At 41.1% G+C, this 16,585-nt stretch overlaps 1 protein-coding gene across 5 annotated transcripts in view; it reads right to left on the bottom strand.

Annotated features, from left to right (window-relative positions):
* The window catches only part of FAAP20 (FA core complex associated protein 20), a 78,299-nt gene that overhangs the window by 987 nt on the left and 60,727 nt on the right, over window positions 1-16,585 (bottom strand). Inside the window, exons 1-4 of one of the 5 annotated variants that reach the window (XM_075189575.1) lie at window positions 12,494-12,832; window positions 11,989-12,113; window positions 5,052-5,199; window positions 383-1,083 (exon numbers count right to left, since the gene is read on the bottom strand). In XM_075189575.1, coding sequence (XP_075045676.1) covers window positions 383-1,083; window positions 5,052-5,199; window positions 11,989-12,113; window positions 12,494-12,613 — 1,094 coding nt within the window. In that variant the 5' untranslated portion in view covers window positions 12,614-12,832. The other 4 variants (XM_075189576.1, XM_075189577.1, XM_075189578.1 and 1 more) reach the window with 4 other exon arrangements.

Raw genomic sequence — 16,585 nt, 5'->3', positions numbered from 1 at the left:
GCATATACAGTAGAGAAATTTAAACATGCTTGGGATAAACATAATGATATCCTTACAATTATTAAGAGGATAAAATAAGGTTTGAGGTTACCATAGGTTAAAATACGGGCAAACTAGATTGGCCAAGCGGTTTTTATCTGCCGTCAAATGCTATGTTTCTATGTGTTATAAAAATAAAAAGATTAAAAAGAAAAGCAATGTAAATAAAATAATTCACTACAATACTAGAGGTTCCAGCAAGTCCTACAAGGCCATAGATCTACAGTAGCACAAGCTGCCACAGTCTGCTATACATTGTATAGTAACAATGGAAGTGATAAGACTCAGGAATGCAACATTCTTCTCTCAAAATGGACATGTCATACAATTAGTGTATACTCACCTCTTGGGAAACTGCGTCAAACATATGGGACAGTTCTCTAATGAACCCGTGACATCTGCCGATTGGTCTGTACTCTCTCGTCTGTCCTCCAATCTTCCACCACTTGCCGCAGCGTCCTCCATTACAACATCATTAGACACAGGCTCTTCTCTACACAGGTCCTCGGTTACTTTGGGTTCCTGTTGAATCTTTTGTACCTCTATGTTATTTTTCACAGATGTAACGGACGGTCTTACGTTAAAAAACGTTTTTTGTGATGTTTGTAACTCTTTCTTGTTATTTGTGACAATTTTTTGTGATGGCCGTGGATCCTTGATGTTCTTCATGGAACCTCTTTGTGATGGCTCTGGCTCCTTGACATTCTTCATGGAAACTCTTTGTGATGGCTCTGGCTCCTTGACATTCTTCGTGGAACTTTTACTACAGACCTGTTTCTCCTTTTGGTTTGACAGCAACACTACAGGTCTACTTTCCGATTGGCCAGCATTGTTTAGTGAATGAAGGCCTTTTGTTGGAGAAGTGATGGGTTCTGCTAAATTCCTAGAGTTCTGCTGATGGATTCCCACCTCTAGATCAATAACCCTGGGCAGTTCTGCAGTATCGCCAGGTAGGACAGTTGGCAGTGGGACCCATTCAAAACTTTGCTCACCAACTTTAAACACTTCGGTACTGACCGTCTTCTCTCTTTCTTTCCCAGTGATCTACATATAAATATTTTTAAACAGTTATTTAAACGAGTATATACTGTGAATAATCCCAGAAATATGGACATCGATGTTATACATAAAATTTCAATATCTTTGGATGACAATTATCCTGAAATTCTATACCAAAAAAAAAAGACAAATCCATCAGACAGCATGATCTGTAGACTTCTCTACACAAGGGGACGGATAGACATGTAACTGGCTCTTAATGAACTGACAGGCCACATCCTCCAGAATATTGATACCACCCACAAAATGGCTGCCACCGCTGTGGGTACATTTTACCAAGTAGCTTGGTTCAATCTCCAATTATCCCTTTGTAGAAAACTGGAGCGTGTAGTATCAACTACTCATTAAAGTGGGTTAATGGGTGACACCGGCTTTGTTTTATGACAATAATGTAATTTTATCCTTATAGAAAAATATTGTACTGACTGTACAGAATTCTTTATACTTAGGTCATGCCAAACTGAACTCAGTTTTGCAGTTCTCAGGCAGATATACAGTATGTATGTACCAAGTACCCGTAGTTGATTTGCCATGTACCCAGGGACTTGCCACTAGTCTGTCATAGACAAACCGAGGAGGTGTTTCCTAGTGCCTGGACACCCCCTCCAAGCCTGGGGCACTGTATAATTGAGGTGGCTGGACCCTGCCCGCGCTTCACACAGCTCTGCTTGAAAAGGGAGAGCTGCGTGCACCTAACAGTAGTGCACGCGGGCAATGTATATAAGGATAAAGAGTTGGAGAGCAGCCAAGCACTCTCTAAAGTTATAGCCACGCCCCATGCATGCTGGTCACGCCCACTGGTGGCGTGGAGTGGAAACTCCCCTCTGCAAATCCTGCGTTTGCCCCTGTCTGTAATAGCATGTAATTCACTCAGAAGCTTTAGCTGTACCTCTAGAAGCTGAGCTTTTAGGGTTACAGATACCTTAATCTTCCCTTTACTAATCTCACTACATAATACGATAATGCAACAGTTTATTGTACACCAGGCCAATCTATCCCCACAGAGATCATGTAAACCAAACATAATCCCCTCATCAGCTTGATACTGGTGCCATCAAATTATCACTGATCCGATATGGTTCCGACTTCTGGTGGGGAATGATTATGAAGCAGTCTATGTACAAAGTAATTGTGATGCCATGTAGTCTAGGCGTAGTCTTATTCCTTTTTGTAATAATTTTTTTAGGCATTTTTTTTGTCTGCAAAGTGGTTAAACACAGCAAATTAAAAATCATAATTTGCTTACAATCATGTTTTGGGTTTTTTTTCCCAAAGTTTGCGATATCTGCGTTACCATACCATACCGTTTCTCCATATTAAAAAAAATAAATAAAAAAAATCTCCCTAAAAAGATGTCTCCTGTGAGCCTAATCTGTCATTTATATAGGACCCGCCACATGGAAAACAAACAGCACTGTGGGGCTTTAATTTCAACAAAAAAGCATTTTAAAACCCTCCATAGGCCGCATACACGCTAGCGTTACAATTCTAAGATGCGTTTAACATCCATTAGAAACGCATGTACACAAATCATTGTACCAGATTAGTCTTTACATATTTGTGTTTTATGTGCATGGATCTTGCGCTGTGGTGCATATTTCTTTTTTTTTTAATGCCCTCGTTCCATTTTCAGTCTGACATGCATCAAATCTTACATTAATCTCGAGGGGGACACAATTGAAAATCATAACAACTTCCTGTTTTATACAGAAACACTTGTCGATGTATCTAAACACATATCAGACACTTACATTGACGCGATACGGTTTGTATGCGCTTTTAGTTGTGTTGTCTCATGCCATATAAAAACGTGTTACAAACACCTGTGTGTACGTATCCTGAGCGGTGTGGCATTCAACCAGTATCATGTCCAAAGTACTGACTAATACAATGGCACAAAAACAACACTTAACTCAAATAAACCAGAGTTAAACATTGTTTTCAGTCCAAGAACACAAAGATTCTGTGTTACCGTAGATTGGCTACGTTATATGTAACAGTCTAATTCAGCAGATGGTACCTTTCAATGTGCCACAAGTATTCTGTATCCCGCCCAAAAGAATTAAGCCTCTGCTTTTTAAATAAAAAGCACTGTAGCCATAGAAACCGTTCAAAAGAAAAAAAAAAAAAGAAATGCTTAAGAGACATTACCCTAATCATCAAAATAAAAAAATGAATACCTTGAGTGGGGCAAATTTGCAAAAATTGTGTGTGCCAACACAGCTGGAGAGCATTTAGTACCATATAAATTGTACTTTAACTACAGTATTTTAGGAAACAGACTTTTTATTTGCAATCTACTGTAGTCAGAATGGAAAAAAAAAAACAAAAAAAAAAAAAAACAGCTCCGCCAGTTTAACGCAGGTTTTTCAATAGAACGTGTTCACAATCTGTTCAAGCAATACCCATGCTCCTAGAGTGTTCGTCATCGGCACGTAAAGATCCCAGTGCAGACGCACTTAATACATCAGTACAATTTCATCTGATGTCTATTGATTCCTATACTGCCAATGACCTAGAACGTAGTGCGTTGAATTCATCACCGCACCAGTTTCTAACAAGGGAAACGTCACATTCTGGATTTCAATTTCTACTAGAAACAATCTGATAAACCAGTACGAGAAAAGAATACCACATAGGTGCGATGGGGCTGATGTCAGTGCTCTGTACAGCGCTGCAGAATTAGCGGCGCTATATAAATAGCTGATGAGGATATAGGGCCTGATTCATTAAGGATTTTAACTGAAGAAGTTTCTTATTTCAGTCTCCTGGACAAAACCATGTTACAATGCAAGGGGTGCAAATTAGTATTCTGTTTTGCACATAAGTTAAATACTGACTGTTTTTTCATGTAGCACACAAATACTTGATAGCTTATTTGTACACTGAAATTTAAAGTTGATATTTGTGTGCTACATGAAAAAACAGTCAGTATTTATCTTATGTGCACAACAGAATACTAATTTGCACCCCTTGCATTGTAACATGGTTTTGTCCGGGAGACTGAAATAAGAAGTTTCTTCAGTTAAAATCCTTAATGATGTGTACTCGCTATATAAAATAAAGATGGCTGCACAAACGCCAAGATGTCACTGCAACCCCAAAGGGGAAGGTCCTGGGAGACACTGAAGACAACACCAGGCGATTTCTGTGGCCTCACACCAAGAAAAATTTATTCATGTGGCCTCCTGCTGAGGTTGGGCAAGTTCTTCAGAAAAAAAAAAACTGACCAACTTAACATACATTGCAATATATGGAACCAATAATCCTTATTTTATTATACATAGGCAATTTAACATAGCTATATATGATCATAAATGTCTTGGGGCTTTTGTACCCTACACTGGCAAATGTGGCCTGCGATTGGATACATGCAACCACAGATCGACAGCCATCGTCCTATGAGACAGCTCCATGTCACCGTCTTCTTGCAGTCACCATCTCTCGGCTTTGTATTCCTTACCGACATTATTACATACTGCCAACATCTCATCTATAGCATTTATACTTTATAATAAGCCTCAGGGATTGGAGAGTAAAGGGGTTTCACAACCATAACTATACCAAAACCACTGCAGTGGCATCCGCTCTACATATATATATTTTTTCTTTCAATTGTTCAATTAAAAATTTTCTCAAGGCAATATCTAAATAGCCAGCAAACCCGGTGTAGTGCCCATCACTTGTTTCCGTACATAGACAGCTTGTGCATGTATTCTTATACATTGTGAACAAGTGAAAAACATGTAAAAATATATATTTAAAATGCTTAGGCAAGCGTCCTCCCAGTGACCAAAGGGTTAATGATTTCAGCAGCATCATTGGAAGTTGGGAAGCGCCAGAAACCTCATTCATGTAAAGATTCCCATAGTTTTGTCTTTCAAGGTAAAGAAGAGACAATGCTACGGAATCTTACAGAAGAGAGTATACGACATCTTTTCATAGTAACGCACCTTAGTGTTGAAGTCTGGCAGAGCAGGCACAGATCCCCAGCCCATGCTCCGTAGGTCTGGATATACAGCGCTCAGCACCCCCTTCCACATCAGTTCAGCAGCAGTTAAATCAATTTCGTCAAACCAGGAACCGGTGGAGCCCTGTCTCCTGCAAGAGATGAAATGCAGTCAACCCATGAACACAAGCAGAAAGGGCTCGCACCAAGTGCCAGTTCTGTCATAGCCCATCAGCTTACACTGCCACTGCCGGAAACGTGGAGCAATGTCAGGAAGGGCCAAGGGACGCTCCAACACCAACATTAAACATAAACAATCCAGAATTAGCATGCACAGCGGGGCTCGGGCTCTAGTCTGGAAGGTTAAACCAAGGTGACTGATCCTACATTTCTTTTATCATTTATCAACTGCGATTCTACTTCAAATTGTAATCATAGAGCAGTTTCTCAGCGGGGACCAAGTGATGCGATGCAGAAGCCGCAAATTTCTCGGTACAAAAATACATTATGAGAGGTTCAAACAATGCCTTGTCTATAGGATCAGGCATTGGAGAGACCATTAGGGCCTCACTTACTAAACTATGCAGCACTGAGCTGCCGTTGAGCAAGTTTCCATGACAATGTTGATTAATTGTAACACAATATATTTTTATTTAACAAGGCTTGAGAAATAGGTCTGCGCTCGCAACTGTGACAAGGATGTCACCTGCGGCACAAAAGACGGGAGTGTGGAGGGTGGTTTTAGAGGTGTACATAATAGTGGGAGTGAAGAAGCACAACCAAAGTGCTGTAAATGTTACCTGGCATTGTGCTGCCCGTGAGAAAGATACTATGGTCAGTGTTAAACTATGACAGCTGAATGGTTGTCACTGGTTGCGGAAGGGGTGCTGTGTTCATATATACTGTAGTTTCATATGTGGGTTTGTGGATGACATTACAAGTTAGATCTAAAGATGGAATGGTAGAATGAAATCATGTTCTTGGATTAGGAATATGTAAATCTCCAGGACTGCTCACAATTTTCTTACCAAACAGTAACAGTTGATCACTTTACCTCCAAGTACCTGTCGCTACCTACAACTACTGGATCAAACAACTTATTACAGAAAAACAAATACTTAGTAAGTAATAATTTGAGATCAGGGGGTAAATGTATCAAGCGGAGAGTTTTCCGGCGGGTTTGAAAAGTGGAGATGTTGCCTATAGCAACCAATCAGATTCTAGCTTTCATTTTGTAGAATGTACTAAATAAATGATAGCTAGAATCTGATTGGTTTTTCAAACCCGCCGGAAAATTCTCAGCTTGATACATTTACCCCCCATGTCCGAATACGTCAGGTAAGAGTAATATGAGGACACATGAATTTAGCCCAATCTTAAAGACCCTCTCTAAGAAAAAGACCTGCATTCATTGAAAAGCCCAGTTATCATCCTAATCAACATTTATTTATATAGCGCCAGCAAATTCCATAGCGCAGTAATAAAACAATACTGAGTAATACAGACAGAGGTAAGAGGACCCTGCTCGCAAGTTCAGTTATGTATATATATATAACAGTTTCTGAATAAAATCTGGCCCAGCTCATCAAAGAAAGTCACTGCAGGGTTATAAAATGTTATATAACAGAGCTAGACAATACAGTCTTTTGCAACAAAAAAGATTATATCCAAGTAAACATCATAACAAAAATGAAAGTACCACTTTCCCTCTGGCAGCGTAAACATGAAACAATCATCTTGGGGTTTCCTGTTTTTAGTCTTATTTCCCAGAGGCCCGCTGGGTTGACAGCTGTCTTCCCACATCATCTGACCTCTTTCACACACTGCTGAACCAGGCTTTCGCCCCTCTTGGAAGTGACACGGTCTTACATCAAGGTAGATTTAAGAGGGAATGAAAGTCTGCGTACTCTATAATGTCACAAGCGCTAGACTTGTTTCACTCCGCCGCGGTTTGAAGCCTGGTTGCCTCCATCATCGTGCAAGGTGTATTGCGAGACAAGAATAACAGCACAGAAATGTAATTAATTTAACGGCCTAACAGGCTTCTCTAATCAGGTTTAAATGAAAATCACCATAAGAAAGAAAACAAGTCTGTTGTTAATTGTGTGCCAAGGGCGGTAAGTAAACAGACACAATTTACAATTATGTTCTTTTCTCATCTGGAAGTCGGATATAAGAGGAGTTACAGATGTCCGTTATCAGGGAACTGAAACTACATTACGTAGTCACGTATTACCATGTCTTCCACATACAATGCAAGAAAGAAAAAAAAAAAACAGACTCCCAATAATACAAGAGCACATGTGGAAAAAGCAGCCAAAAACACAATGAATCACAGACTTATTTACTACATGAACTATGAGAAGAATTTGGGAGGCTGCACTGTAGGGATTATATTATGTGCATACCACTCCCATTCAGGAGAGCAGACTCCTGGGAAATCAAATTTACATGGCAGCCCTTTGGACGTTTTACCTTTTAATTGAAGCCCGAGGTGTGGCACTTCAAATCTCCCAGTGACGTGCAAAAAGCCTGTGCTTAGGCATATTGACCCTTCCTTCCCATCACCCAAACCCTTAAGGCCCCTTAGGGGGGACAAGGGTGTTCGAATTCCCTTTTTTGCCAAAGCTAGGGGCAGCCCCTTGACATTCCCAACCTCCAGAGCCATAAAGATCTCTTAGGGGTCGCAAGGGTCTTCAAGACTACTTCCGCTCCAAGGCTTGGGTTGTCCCCTTTCTTCCTGAGGCTTCCCCTGAATAAATGGGTCTTCAGCTCCCCCCAGAAGGATAAACTTGGGGAGAGGGTCGCCAATAAGGCTCTGAACCAAAACCCCTTGATCAGTGCAGACAAAACCAAAACAAAAAACTTTATACAAATGCTAAACACTAGTGTCAATACATAAATAAAAGTGCTATAGGCTCTAAAGCACAGTGGGGTTAAAAATTATTTTGGTTCAGCCAAACGGCCTGGACCGAGAAATAAAAAGTGACGAAAGGTTGACAAGTGCATTGTGCTAGTGCCTTGCTCTGCGCTAGGTGAGGGCAGTGGCAGATCCAGTAGGGGTGGGGGGTGATTGGATCAATCACCCCCTCCACCAGCAGCACAATACATACATTTGCATAGCGGTTGAGAGGCAGGCAGAAGATCCTGCCTGGAGGCTCCAAGTAGGTTTTAAACAAATCAGAGTAACCAGGTAGCATCCACTGCCTGCTTCTCAGCCACCAGGTCTGAACATAGAAGGAGGGAGCGGACCCACCAGAGTGAATGGTAAGCGGGGCTATGCTAAATCCCCAAACCCCGTGCATTTTCAGGACACCTCTGGGACCGGTTACCCTGAGCGCACAGGCACCAATTACCACCTGCCTTCTGGCATCAAACCATGGTAGCCTGTCTCATAAGACTGTAGCGTCTCCCTCCTACTAGGGCAGGTACTACTCTTAGCCAAAAGGTTTAGAAACAAGACTATTTCACCCTTGTTGGGTCTCATCAGTGCATAATAGGGATTTCTGTTTAGCATGTGCGATTTCAGTTACACAGCCTAACTGAAACAATGACAAGATAGGCAGAATGTAATTTCACAGAAGTCTGGTCTCATTAATAGGAGTGGATCAGAACACTAACTGAGCTATACAGAGGGTTGATTGATTGTGTGCTAAAATTATCAGTCTAAACGTTAAGGGAAACCGGTGATGGATTATGAATGCAGCATATATCGTTTATGGTCTGACATATACTCCTAAGGCCCTTGTACGTAGACTGTCCTTTTAACATATCAAAGCTCATTTATTTATTTTTTTTCACAGAACTTGTACAGCCTTTGTTCCAAGACATTGAGCTAAAAATCCTGAAGAATATTATATGCTGAAGATCAGGTCATGGTCGGGTGTTTACAGCCAGTGGCGATCTAAAAAAAAAAGTTAAGGAGGTCACCGAAGGAACTTTAAATCTGGTGTCCTCTGATCATAACATTATGTCACCTCACGTTATCCAGTCATGTGAGAGACGTTCCCAAAACAAAGAAGCACTTCCGATCTCTTTATGGTTCACTCACCGCCCTTCTTCAATGACACCCGTCAAGGGATTCCCTACTTCCACATGGTCTTTTCAGGCTGTCACAACAGAGCAACAGGTATAATAACCTGAAAAGTGACCTTGTGAAACTATGCCGCACAGAAGATGAAAGGCTTTAGAACCGCCATACAAAAAATCTGCTCTCAGAGGAAACTCCACAAGATGGTATCACTGATAGACATACCTGTGATTGAGCAATGATCGATTAAATTAAAGGACAACTGATATGAAAATACAATTAAAAATGTATTATCAGTTTTTAGTTATTTGCTCAACCGGGCAGGGGAATCCACATTCCTGCTACACCAGGCCATACTAAGAACTATTGAACAAACATGATTCCCAAAGCCTAGCCATATATCTACCTGACTCACTACCCCTCCCTGCTCTCTGAAAGCAGAATACAAGCCTGTAATGTACATGGGGGGGGACCTACACCTGTCCATTTATTGTCTTCTCTTGGTATAATGTGGCAGGTAATATGTGCCGTTAGACTAAGCCGGAGCTTTGGCCTGTGTAACATAGAACATTTCACACAACGTGTTGGTGGTCATTGCTGGGTAGGACATGCTATGTTAGCAAACGTTGAGGGTCATTTGTCAGCAGTAAAAGTGTAAAAAGCAAAATGGTAAGACCCCAGAACAAATGCTCCTTTATAATTTCATGCAGCAACTTTTACAGGGGATTTACAGACAGTCGTCTGCAAGGTTGCAAAAGTTTGTGGAAAAGTGGAGGTGTTGCCCATAGCAACCAATCAGATTCTAGCTATTAATTTCCTAGAACAGTGAAGGGCACCACTCAGCCCTAGGGCCACATGCAGTTCTCCGAATCTTATCCTGCAGCTTCTAGCCCTCTAATGATTGTCATATATGACTTATTTCACCCCGCAAAAAGCCTTGAATTCTCCGTTAGAAGTCTCATAATGAAACGTCATATTCCAGATACCCTTCGGCAGGAAAAGGCAGTTCTAGGTGCACTTCCATCAATTTAATAAAAAGCTTCAAACACACAAAAGTGACAAATATAATAAAGAAATATCTCCCCTAACTAATGAGTTACTCAAGACATATCAAGCTGAACAGAAACATTTAAATGAACAAAGGCAGATGTCCTAAAGTTGGATTTAGTGATTTTGGCTACTTGCAAATTTTACTTTACAAAACTGACGACACCTAGCGTTCACGCTTGACGTTTAGCTTTGAGATCTTTCTAGGCCTGAATAAATATTGGCATATTTATACGATTGTGTGAAAATGGAACATGGCCAATATTCAGCCTATCAATACACTAGGAATTAATGACATTGCAGAGTGTGCCATGGCTTTGTGAGGTTACTAGTGAATGGACCAGCTACACTGTCATGAATATGGCTAGCTATGCTGGAGGTTATGTACAAAGCACACCCATTGTGGCACCTTAAAGTCCAAACTCATACCACTTTAATACCACGCAGTTTCCATTTTACTCTGAAAATACTGCTGTCGCCTTATTTATGGCTTAAATGAGCCATGAGTGCAAGACAACATGGCGAATGTGACACACAAACTGAAATATTTTGTTTTTTATTGAAGCCAGTGGCGCGTGACTCCAATCACCCAGTGCAGTTCTCACTTTGTGCAGGGAGCTTGGTCCTTTGGGCTCTCTCCAAAAGGCACCAAGTTCTCCCCCATCCACCGGTGCCATAATGCCCCTTACAGAGAAAAGGGTCTTCAGGTCCCCCTTTGCCGAGGCCAGGGGCAGCCTGTCACTAGTCCTATGGAGTCGTCAGTCACTAGTGCTGTGCGTTACTGCACATTTGCACGTTGTTAATAAATAACATCCAATGTCTCCCAGGACACGCTGAAAGAAGCACTTCCACAACACCTAGGGCCTGATTCATTAAGGATCTTAACTTAAGAAACTTCTTATTTCAGTCTCCTGGACAAAACCATGTTACAATGCAAGGGGTGCAAATTAGTATTCTGTTCAGCACATAAGTTAAATACTGACTGTTTTTTCATGTAGCACACAAATACTTGATAGCTTATTTGTACACTGAAATTTAAAGTTGATATTTGTGTGCTACATGAAAAACAGTCAGTATTTAACTTATGTGCAAAACAGAATACTAATTTGCACCCCTTACATTGTAACATGGTTTTGTCCAGGAGACTGAAATAAGAAGTTTCTCAAGTTAAGATCCTTAATGAATCAGGCCCCTGGAGTTCGCAGTAGACTTATGCAGCCACAAACACTGAAAAATTAGACTCTTTGGGGCATATTCAATTGTTGGCGAAAACGGCAAAAATCTCACGGCACGCGCACTATTACCGTTATTACGGTAGTAGTGCACATATATACTATTACGGTAGGTTTCTCGCTGGATTTCAGCTCGCAGCTCCCTGAGCCGCGAGCTGAAATCCAGCTTACCATTACCGTAATAACGGTAACAGTTTTAACGCCACGGAAAACGCAGAGAATTGAATATGCCCCAATAGCCAATATCACAGTCTCTGTGGCTCCTAAACAACAGCAATACATGGCCATGTTAGAATTTATTATCCAGCATGTCAGTCAGTGTGGGCAACCCTGTGTGCCCAGTCATCTAACATGCCATAGTGACACCAGAAGCGATCTGGCCACTCAGCCCGAGTGTCCAATATCATCATACCCATGTGTGCAGCCAAACTGGTCAGTTCTCGAGTGGATTGGCACTTGGGCTGAGTAACACGGTCACACAATGTGCATTTCCTGCTTAATCCTAGTAGTATATAATAAATAGGACCATAATCCTTCCACTACCTGTATTTTATAAAACTGTAAACGTTTATAACAAGTCACGTCATTGGTTCACTTAATGACATTATATTAAGCTTGCAGACACAACTCACAGGTCCCATGCTGGTGGGGGCTGCAGCCTGACCTCTGCATCCTGCACACCCTGAGCTTTGGTTACACACTTCTTCCTCTTCAGCTTGAGCTTAGCAGCTTTCTCCTCAGACATAGCGCACACAACCTACAAGGCAGGGGGAAGACATGAGACATGCACCATACATAGTCATATAAATGCAAAACATGTATGAATGCAACAAACACGAGGGCTGAGGCTCAGCTATTACTTCCTGCAACTCCACACTCTGGCAGTGAACGAGTTACCAATCAGCCCCGGTGATCTGAGCGGAGGATTGCTGGGAAGTAATGATGGAGCTCTGTGGAGCGCTGCTGGCGGGGTTGTGCTATAAATCGCGCTGTGTAATTAAAAGTATTGTTATGTTTGTCCGCTGCCAGTTAATTATAATCATGCTACAACCTGATTACAGACTCGCAGCACGCAGCCAGGTGATTAACTGCTAATAAAGTGATGCTACCAGGAGCCATAATAAGATGTACACGGACCCTGGTGGTGACAGCCGGCACTGTGCGGCCTATGAGGACAGCTCGGTGTACACCCCTCAGTGTGTGTGTGTGTGGGAGGGAAGCTGTATATGGGGCATGTGCAGAGTCTGCAGCAGTCATGTCACTAGTTTCACCAGAGTATGAGGCACATCCTGATTAATGTTAATTCCAGTTATTTCACTGTCCCTTGTCATTTACAATGGATTTAGTGCAATGTAATACATATACCAGGCAGGTGCACCCTTCTTATTCAGGCTACAGCTTCATAATTGCCAACTCTCCCTGAATGTCAGGGAGACTCCCTGAAATAGGGGTGATCTCCCTCACTCCCTGAAGAGTCTGTCATTCTCCCTGATGCTGAGCCAGTACAAGACGTGGTTGGCTTCGCCATCTGTGGCATGGTTCAGAAATTGTGTCCTATGTCCATGTATTGATGCCTATGGAGGTGGCTATTTTCATGGAGACCAAGAGTTAATCAAAAGACTGACAGGTAAGACAACATGACTTCAGTAATGGAGACAGAAATGTAAAAGACACTTCAGTCTCTGGAGATTCATTAGCTGCTTTTCTTTAACGCATAGTTTGCGAGACTCCTCTGGGAGACCTCCCGGGAGAGCAGGGCAACCTCCAGGTTCTCGCCCCCACAATAGATAAGTGGTGGGGGCGGGCTTAATGACGCAATTATCGCGTCACCCTGCTGTAATTGGCCAAAATTGTTTAGGGGGTGGGGTCAAAATGATGCGATTCGTCAAGCTCCGCCCCCGCATGCCCACCTCCCTGAAGCCAACGAGGAAAAGTTGGTAAGTATGTACAGCTTCTTATTAAAGAAATAAGACAAAGTACCAGGGCTTCCCTTTGCGGCTGGGCAATGGCGATTATGGTAGAGGAAGATGGGGCTATTACCCCAGTTCAGGCGGATTATGGGCGAGGAAAAGCCATGGACCAATTTTTGACTGAAAAAAGTGTCTTTAATTTGTATAAAGGTACAAAAAACATACGGCACATTATATTCAAGTGTACACAGTACATATTCATACTTCTAGCACAATACAAGACATAAGGTACAACATCTTACACTATGCATCATACTTGCCTACTCTCCTGGAATTCCCGGGAGGCTCCAGAATTTTGGGAAGTCCTCCCAGACTAGGGCAAACCTCCCGAATTCACCGTAATTCACGGCATTGAATAGCAGGGACGGGGCTTAATCGTGACATTAAGCCCCACCCCCACTATTCAATGCCGTGAATTTCGGCATTTTATAATGGGGACGGGTCTATGGTGACGCGACGACGTCACCACACCCTCTCCTACCCCCTGTCACATGACTTCTCTGGAAATATCTTAAATAACAGTTTTTTGTCAGGTATTTTAATATTTATATAATATTTTAATATTTTTTCTTTCATATTTTAAAACTCTTTCTTATAACATAATCTAGTTTTGTGTACCTCTTTTATTGTTCTTATTTGAGTATTAACTGCACAAAATATTAAAATACCTTTCTGTTTATCTTTTTGCATACTTAAAACAGTCATTAGGGCAGAGAACCAGTTGTTAATTTATTTGAATCCCACCACTGCATGCCACCATGCAATACAGCACTTGGGCATTACTAGATATTATTGGGTTCCAATGACAAATTTTATAAGGGCCTGTACAGCTTTGGGATATCATGTGCTTCTATGTGATGTCCTTTGATTCCCTTCATGCCAGCTTAATTGGGGACCAAATACACAATCTTGCAATTTTTATTTTCTTAGACAAAATTGGCCCAAAATGACCAACAGCCCTGACTGCCTAAAAATCTTTTTTTTTTTTCAATCTGCGAGCGTCTGAGATCGTAGTGTCACTACCCTTTTTAGGAAACGTACATTTTATATAATTAATGCTTTCATTTATTTATTAGAAATTAAGCTACTTTACATCCATGTAAGTCTATAAATAAAATATCTACATGAGGAGAAATGTTAGCGTTTTCTTTTTTTCTTGAGTCAAAATATCTTTGAAAAACCACGGTATATCCACTTTGGGACTAAAAAACACAGTAGCAAATCATGTGGATTTACTTGTTAATTTAGGATATTTCGTGCTGATTGACGTAACAGTAGTTTAGTCATTTAGTGCAGTTTACTTAGGAATATTCAGTTGCGTTTCCAAATTCGGAATGAGGGAGTGCACCTATGCTTGTGCAGCACGGTGGCTAAGTGGTTAGCACTTCTGCCTTACAGCACTGGGATCATGAGTTCAATTCCCGACCATGGCCTTATCTGTGAGGAGTTTGTATGTTCTCCCCGTGTTTGCGTGGGTTTACTCTGGGTGCTCCGGTTTCTTCCCACACTCCAAAAACATATTGGTAGGTTTATTGGTTGCTAACAAATTTGACCCTAGTCTGTGTGTCTGGCTTTGTTAGGTGTTAGGGAATTTAGACTGTAAGCCCCAATGGGGCAGGGACTGATGTGAGTGAGTTCTCTGTACAGCGCTGCGGAATTAGTGGCGCTATATAAATAAATGGTAATATAATATATAAACATGAGTTTTCAGACTTAATTTATTTGTCATGATGTTTTATGCTGTAGACTAGTCCAATGATTCCTAAAACGCTATGCACTGTTCATATGCTAATAGAATTATAAAAATGTATAACCTGTCAGCTTCTATCATGTATAGCTGACTCACATATGTGGGGTAATCTATCCTGCAGTATAAATTATAGAGATAATTTGTCACAGTGGCGTTTGGTTGACAATATAAAACCATAGCACCTCAGGCCAAATTGTCATATATACAGCACAGAGCTGTGACATCAAATATCCTCATACAATGAAGGAATTGCTATTTTTTTTTTATCGTACACAAGAGTTCCTAATGAATGGTGAAGTGATAGCATCATCATGCATAAAAAACATGTTGAAACTTGCATACAAATTAATGTGGATGTGATATATACTGTATTTCATTCACAAACCTATTTAAAGCCGCAGTCCCAAATAGAATATGTGTTTATTTTATTTAAATAGCAGGTTAATTATCGTGACATATCTGTATTAAGCTTTTTGCAGTTTATAACACTTAAAAAAATAAAATAAAATAAAAAGTTATTTAACAGATGTTAGTTTCAAAGGATTAACTTAATTGCCGTATGTATATACAGGGGCAAACGCAGGATTTGTAGAGGGGGGTTTCCACACCACACAGCCAGTGGGCGTGACCAGCATGCATGGGGGCGTGTCTATAATTTTAGACAGTGCTTGGCTGCTCTCCAACTCTTCCTATCCCCATAATATACATGGGCAATGCTGCGTGCACTACTGTTAGGTGCACGCAGCTCTCCCTTTTCAAGCAGAGCTGTGTGAAGCGGGGGCAGGGTCCAGCCACCTCAATTATACAGTGCCCCAGGCTTGGATGGGGGTTTCCAGGCACTAGGAAACCCTCCTCGGTTTGATTATGATATAGTCATCCTTGACCAGCACAAACCGGCTATTATGGTGCCAGAAGTGATCGGTTCAATGCCAAATACCAGTATCTCTTCCAATTTTGCCAACCACGTCTGTGCCCAACTTGAGCGATAACTCTTTTTAGCTGTAAAATTTGCCATTGTGCGGGTTAGTTATGGTAGGCCCAATTTAAAAATGCTAGTCAGCAAACAAGCAATGGGATTTCTTTGCAGCTGGTGTACCCAAAGGTTTGTTTCTTTCTAGAGAAAAAGCTACTCAGTCGTTTTACAAATTATTACCTTCTAAAGTTGTTTTGGAGAAAAAAATTTGGCAGGGCGTTAACTCTGCGTGACCTTTTGCACTTCACCTCAGGTAAAAATTGTACTTTCAACAATTCAGCACGGAAAATATGATTTTCACAAGCAGTACTTCCCTTTTTCTGCAATACATTACTGTTGTTGCAAAAATCACAAAAATAACTTACTGTCTGCTTGTTAGCACAATGTTTTTTTTGTTTTTTTTTACCAAATAACCCTTAATTTAAGCATCACCCACACTTCCACTTCACTGACCACTTCCTTTCTGCAAATGAGCAATAGATTTCTTGCTAATTATTGACACATGGAAGTTCTCGGTTTGCAATAACCTTTTAACA

Source organism: Mixophyes fleayi, chromosome 11 (genome assembly GCF_038048845.1).
Source record: "Mixophyes fleayi isolate aMixFle1 chromosome 11, aMixFle1.hap1, whole genome shotgun sequence".
NCBI classification, from domain to species: Eukaryota; Metazoa; Chordata; class Amphibia; order Anura; family Limnodynastidae; genus Mixophyes; species Mixophyes fleayi.
The sequence above is the reverse complement of the archived record's forward strand: the minus strand, read 5'-3'. Positions and strand labels throughout refer to the sequence as shown.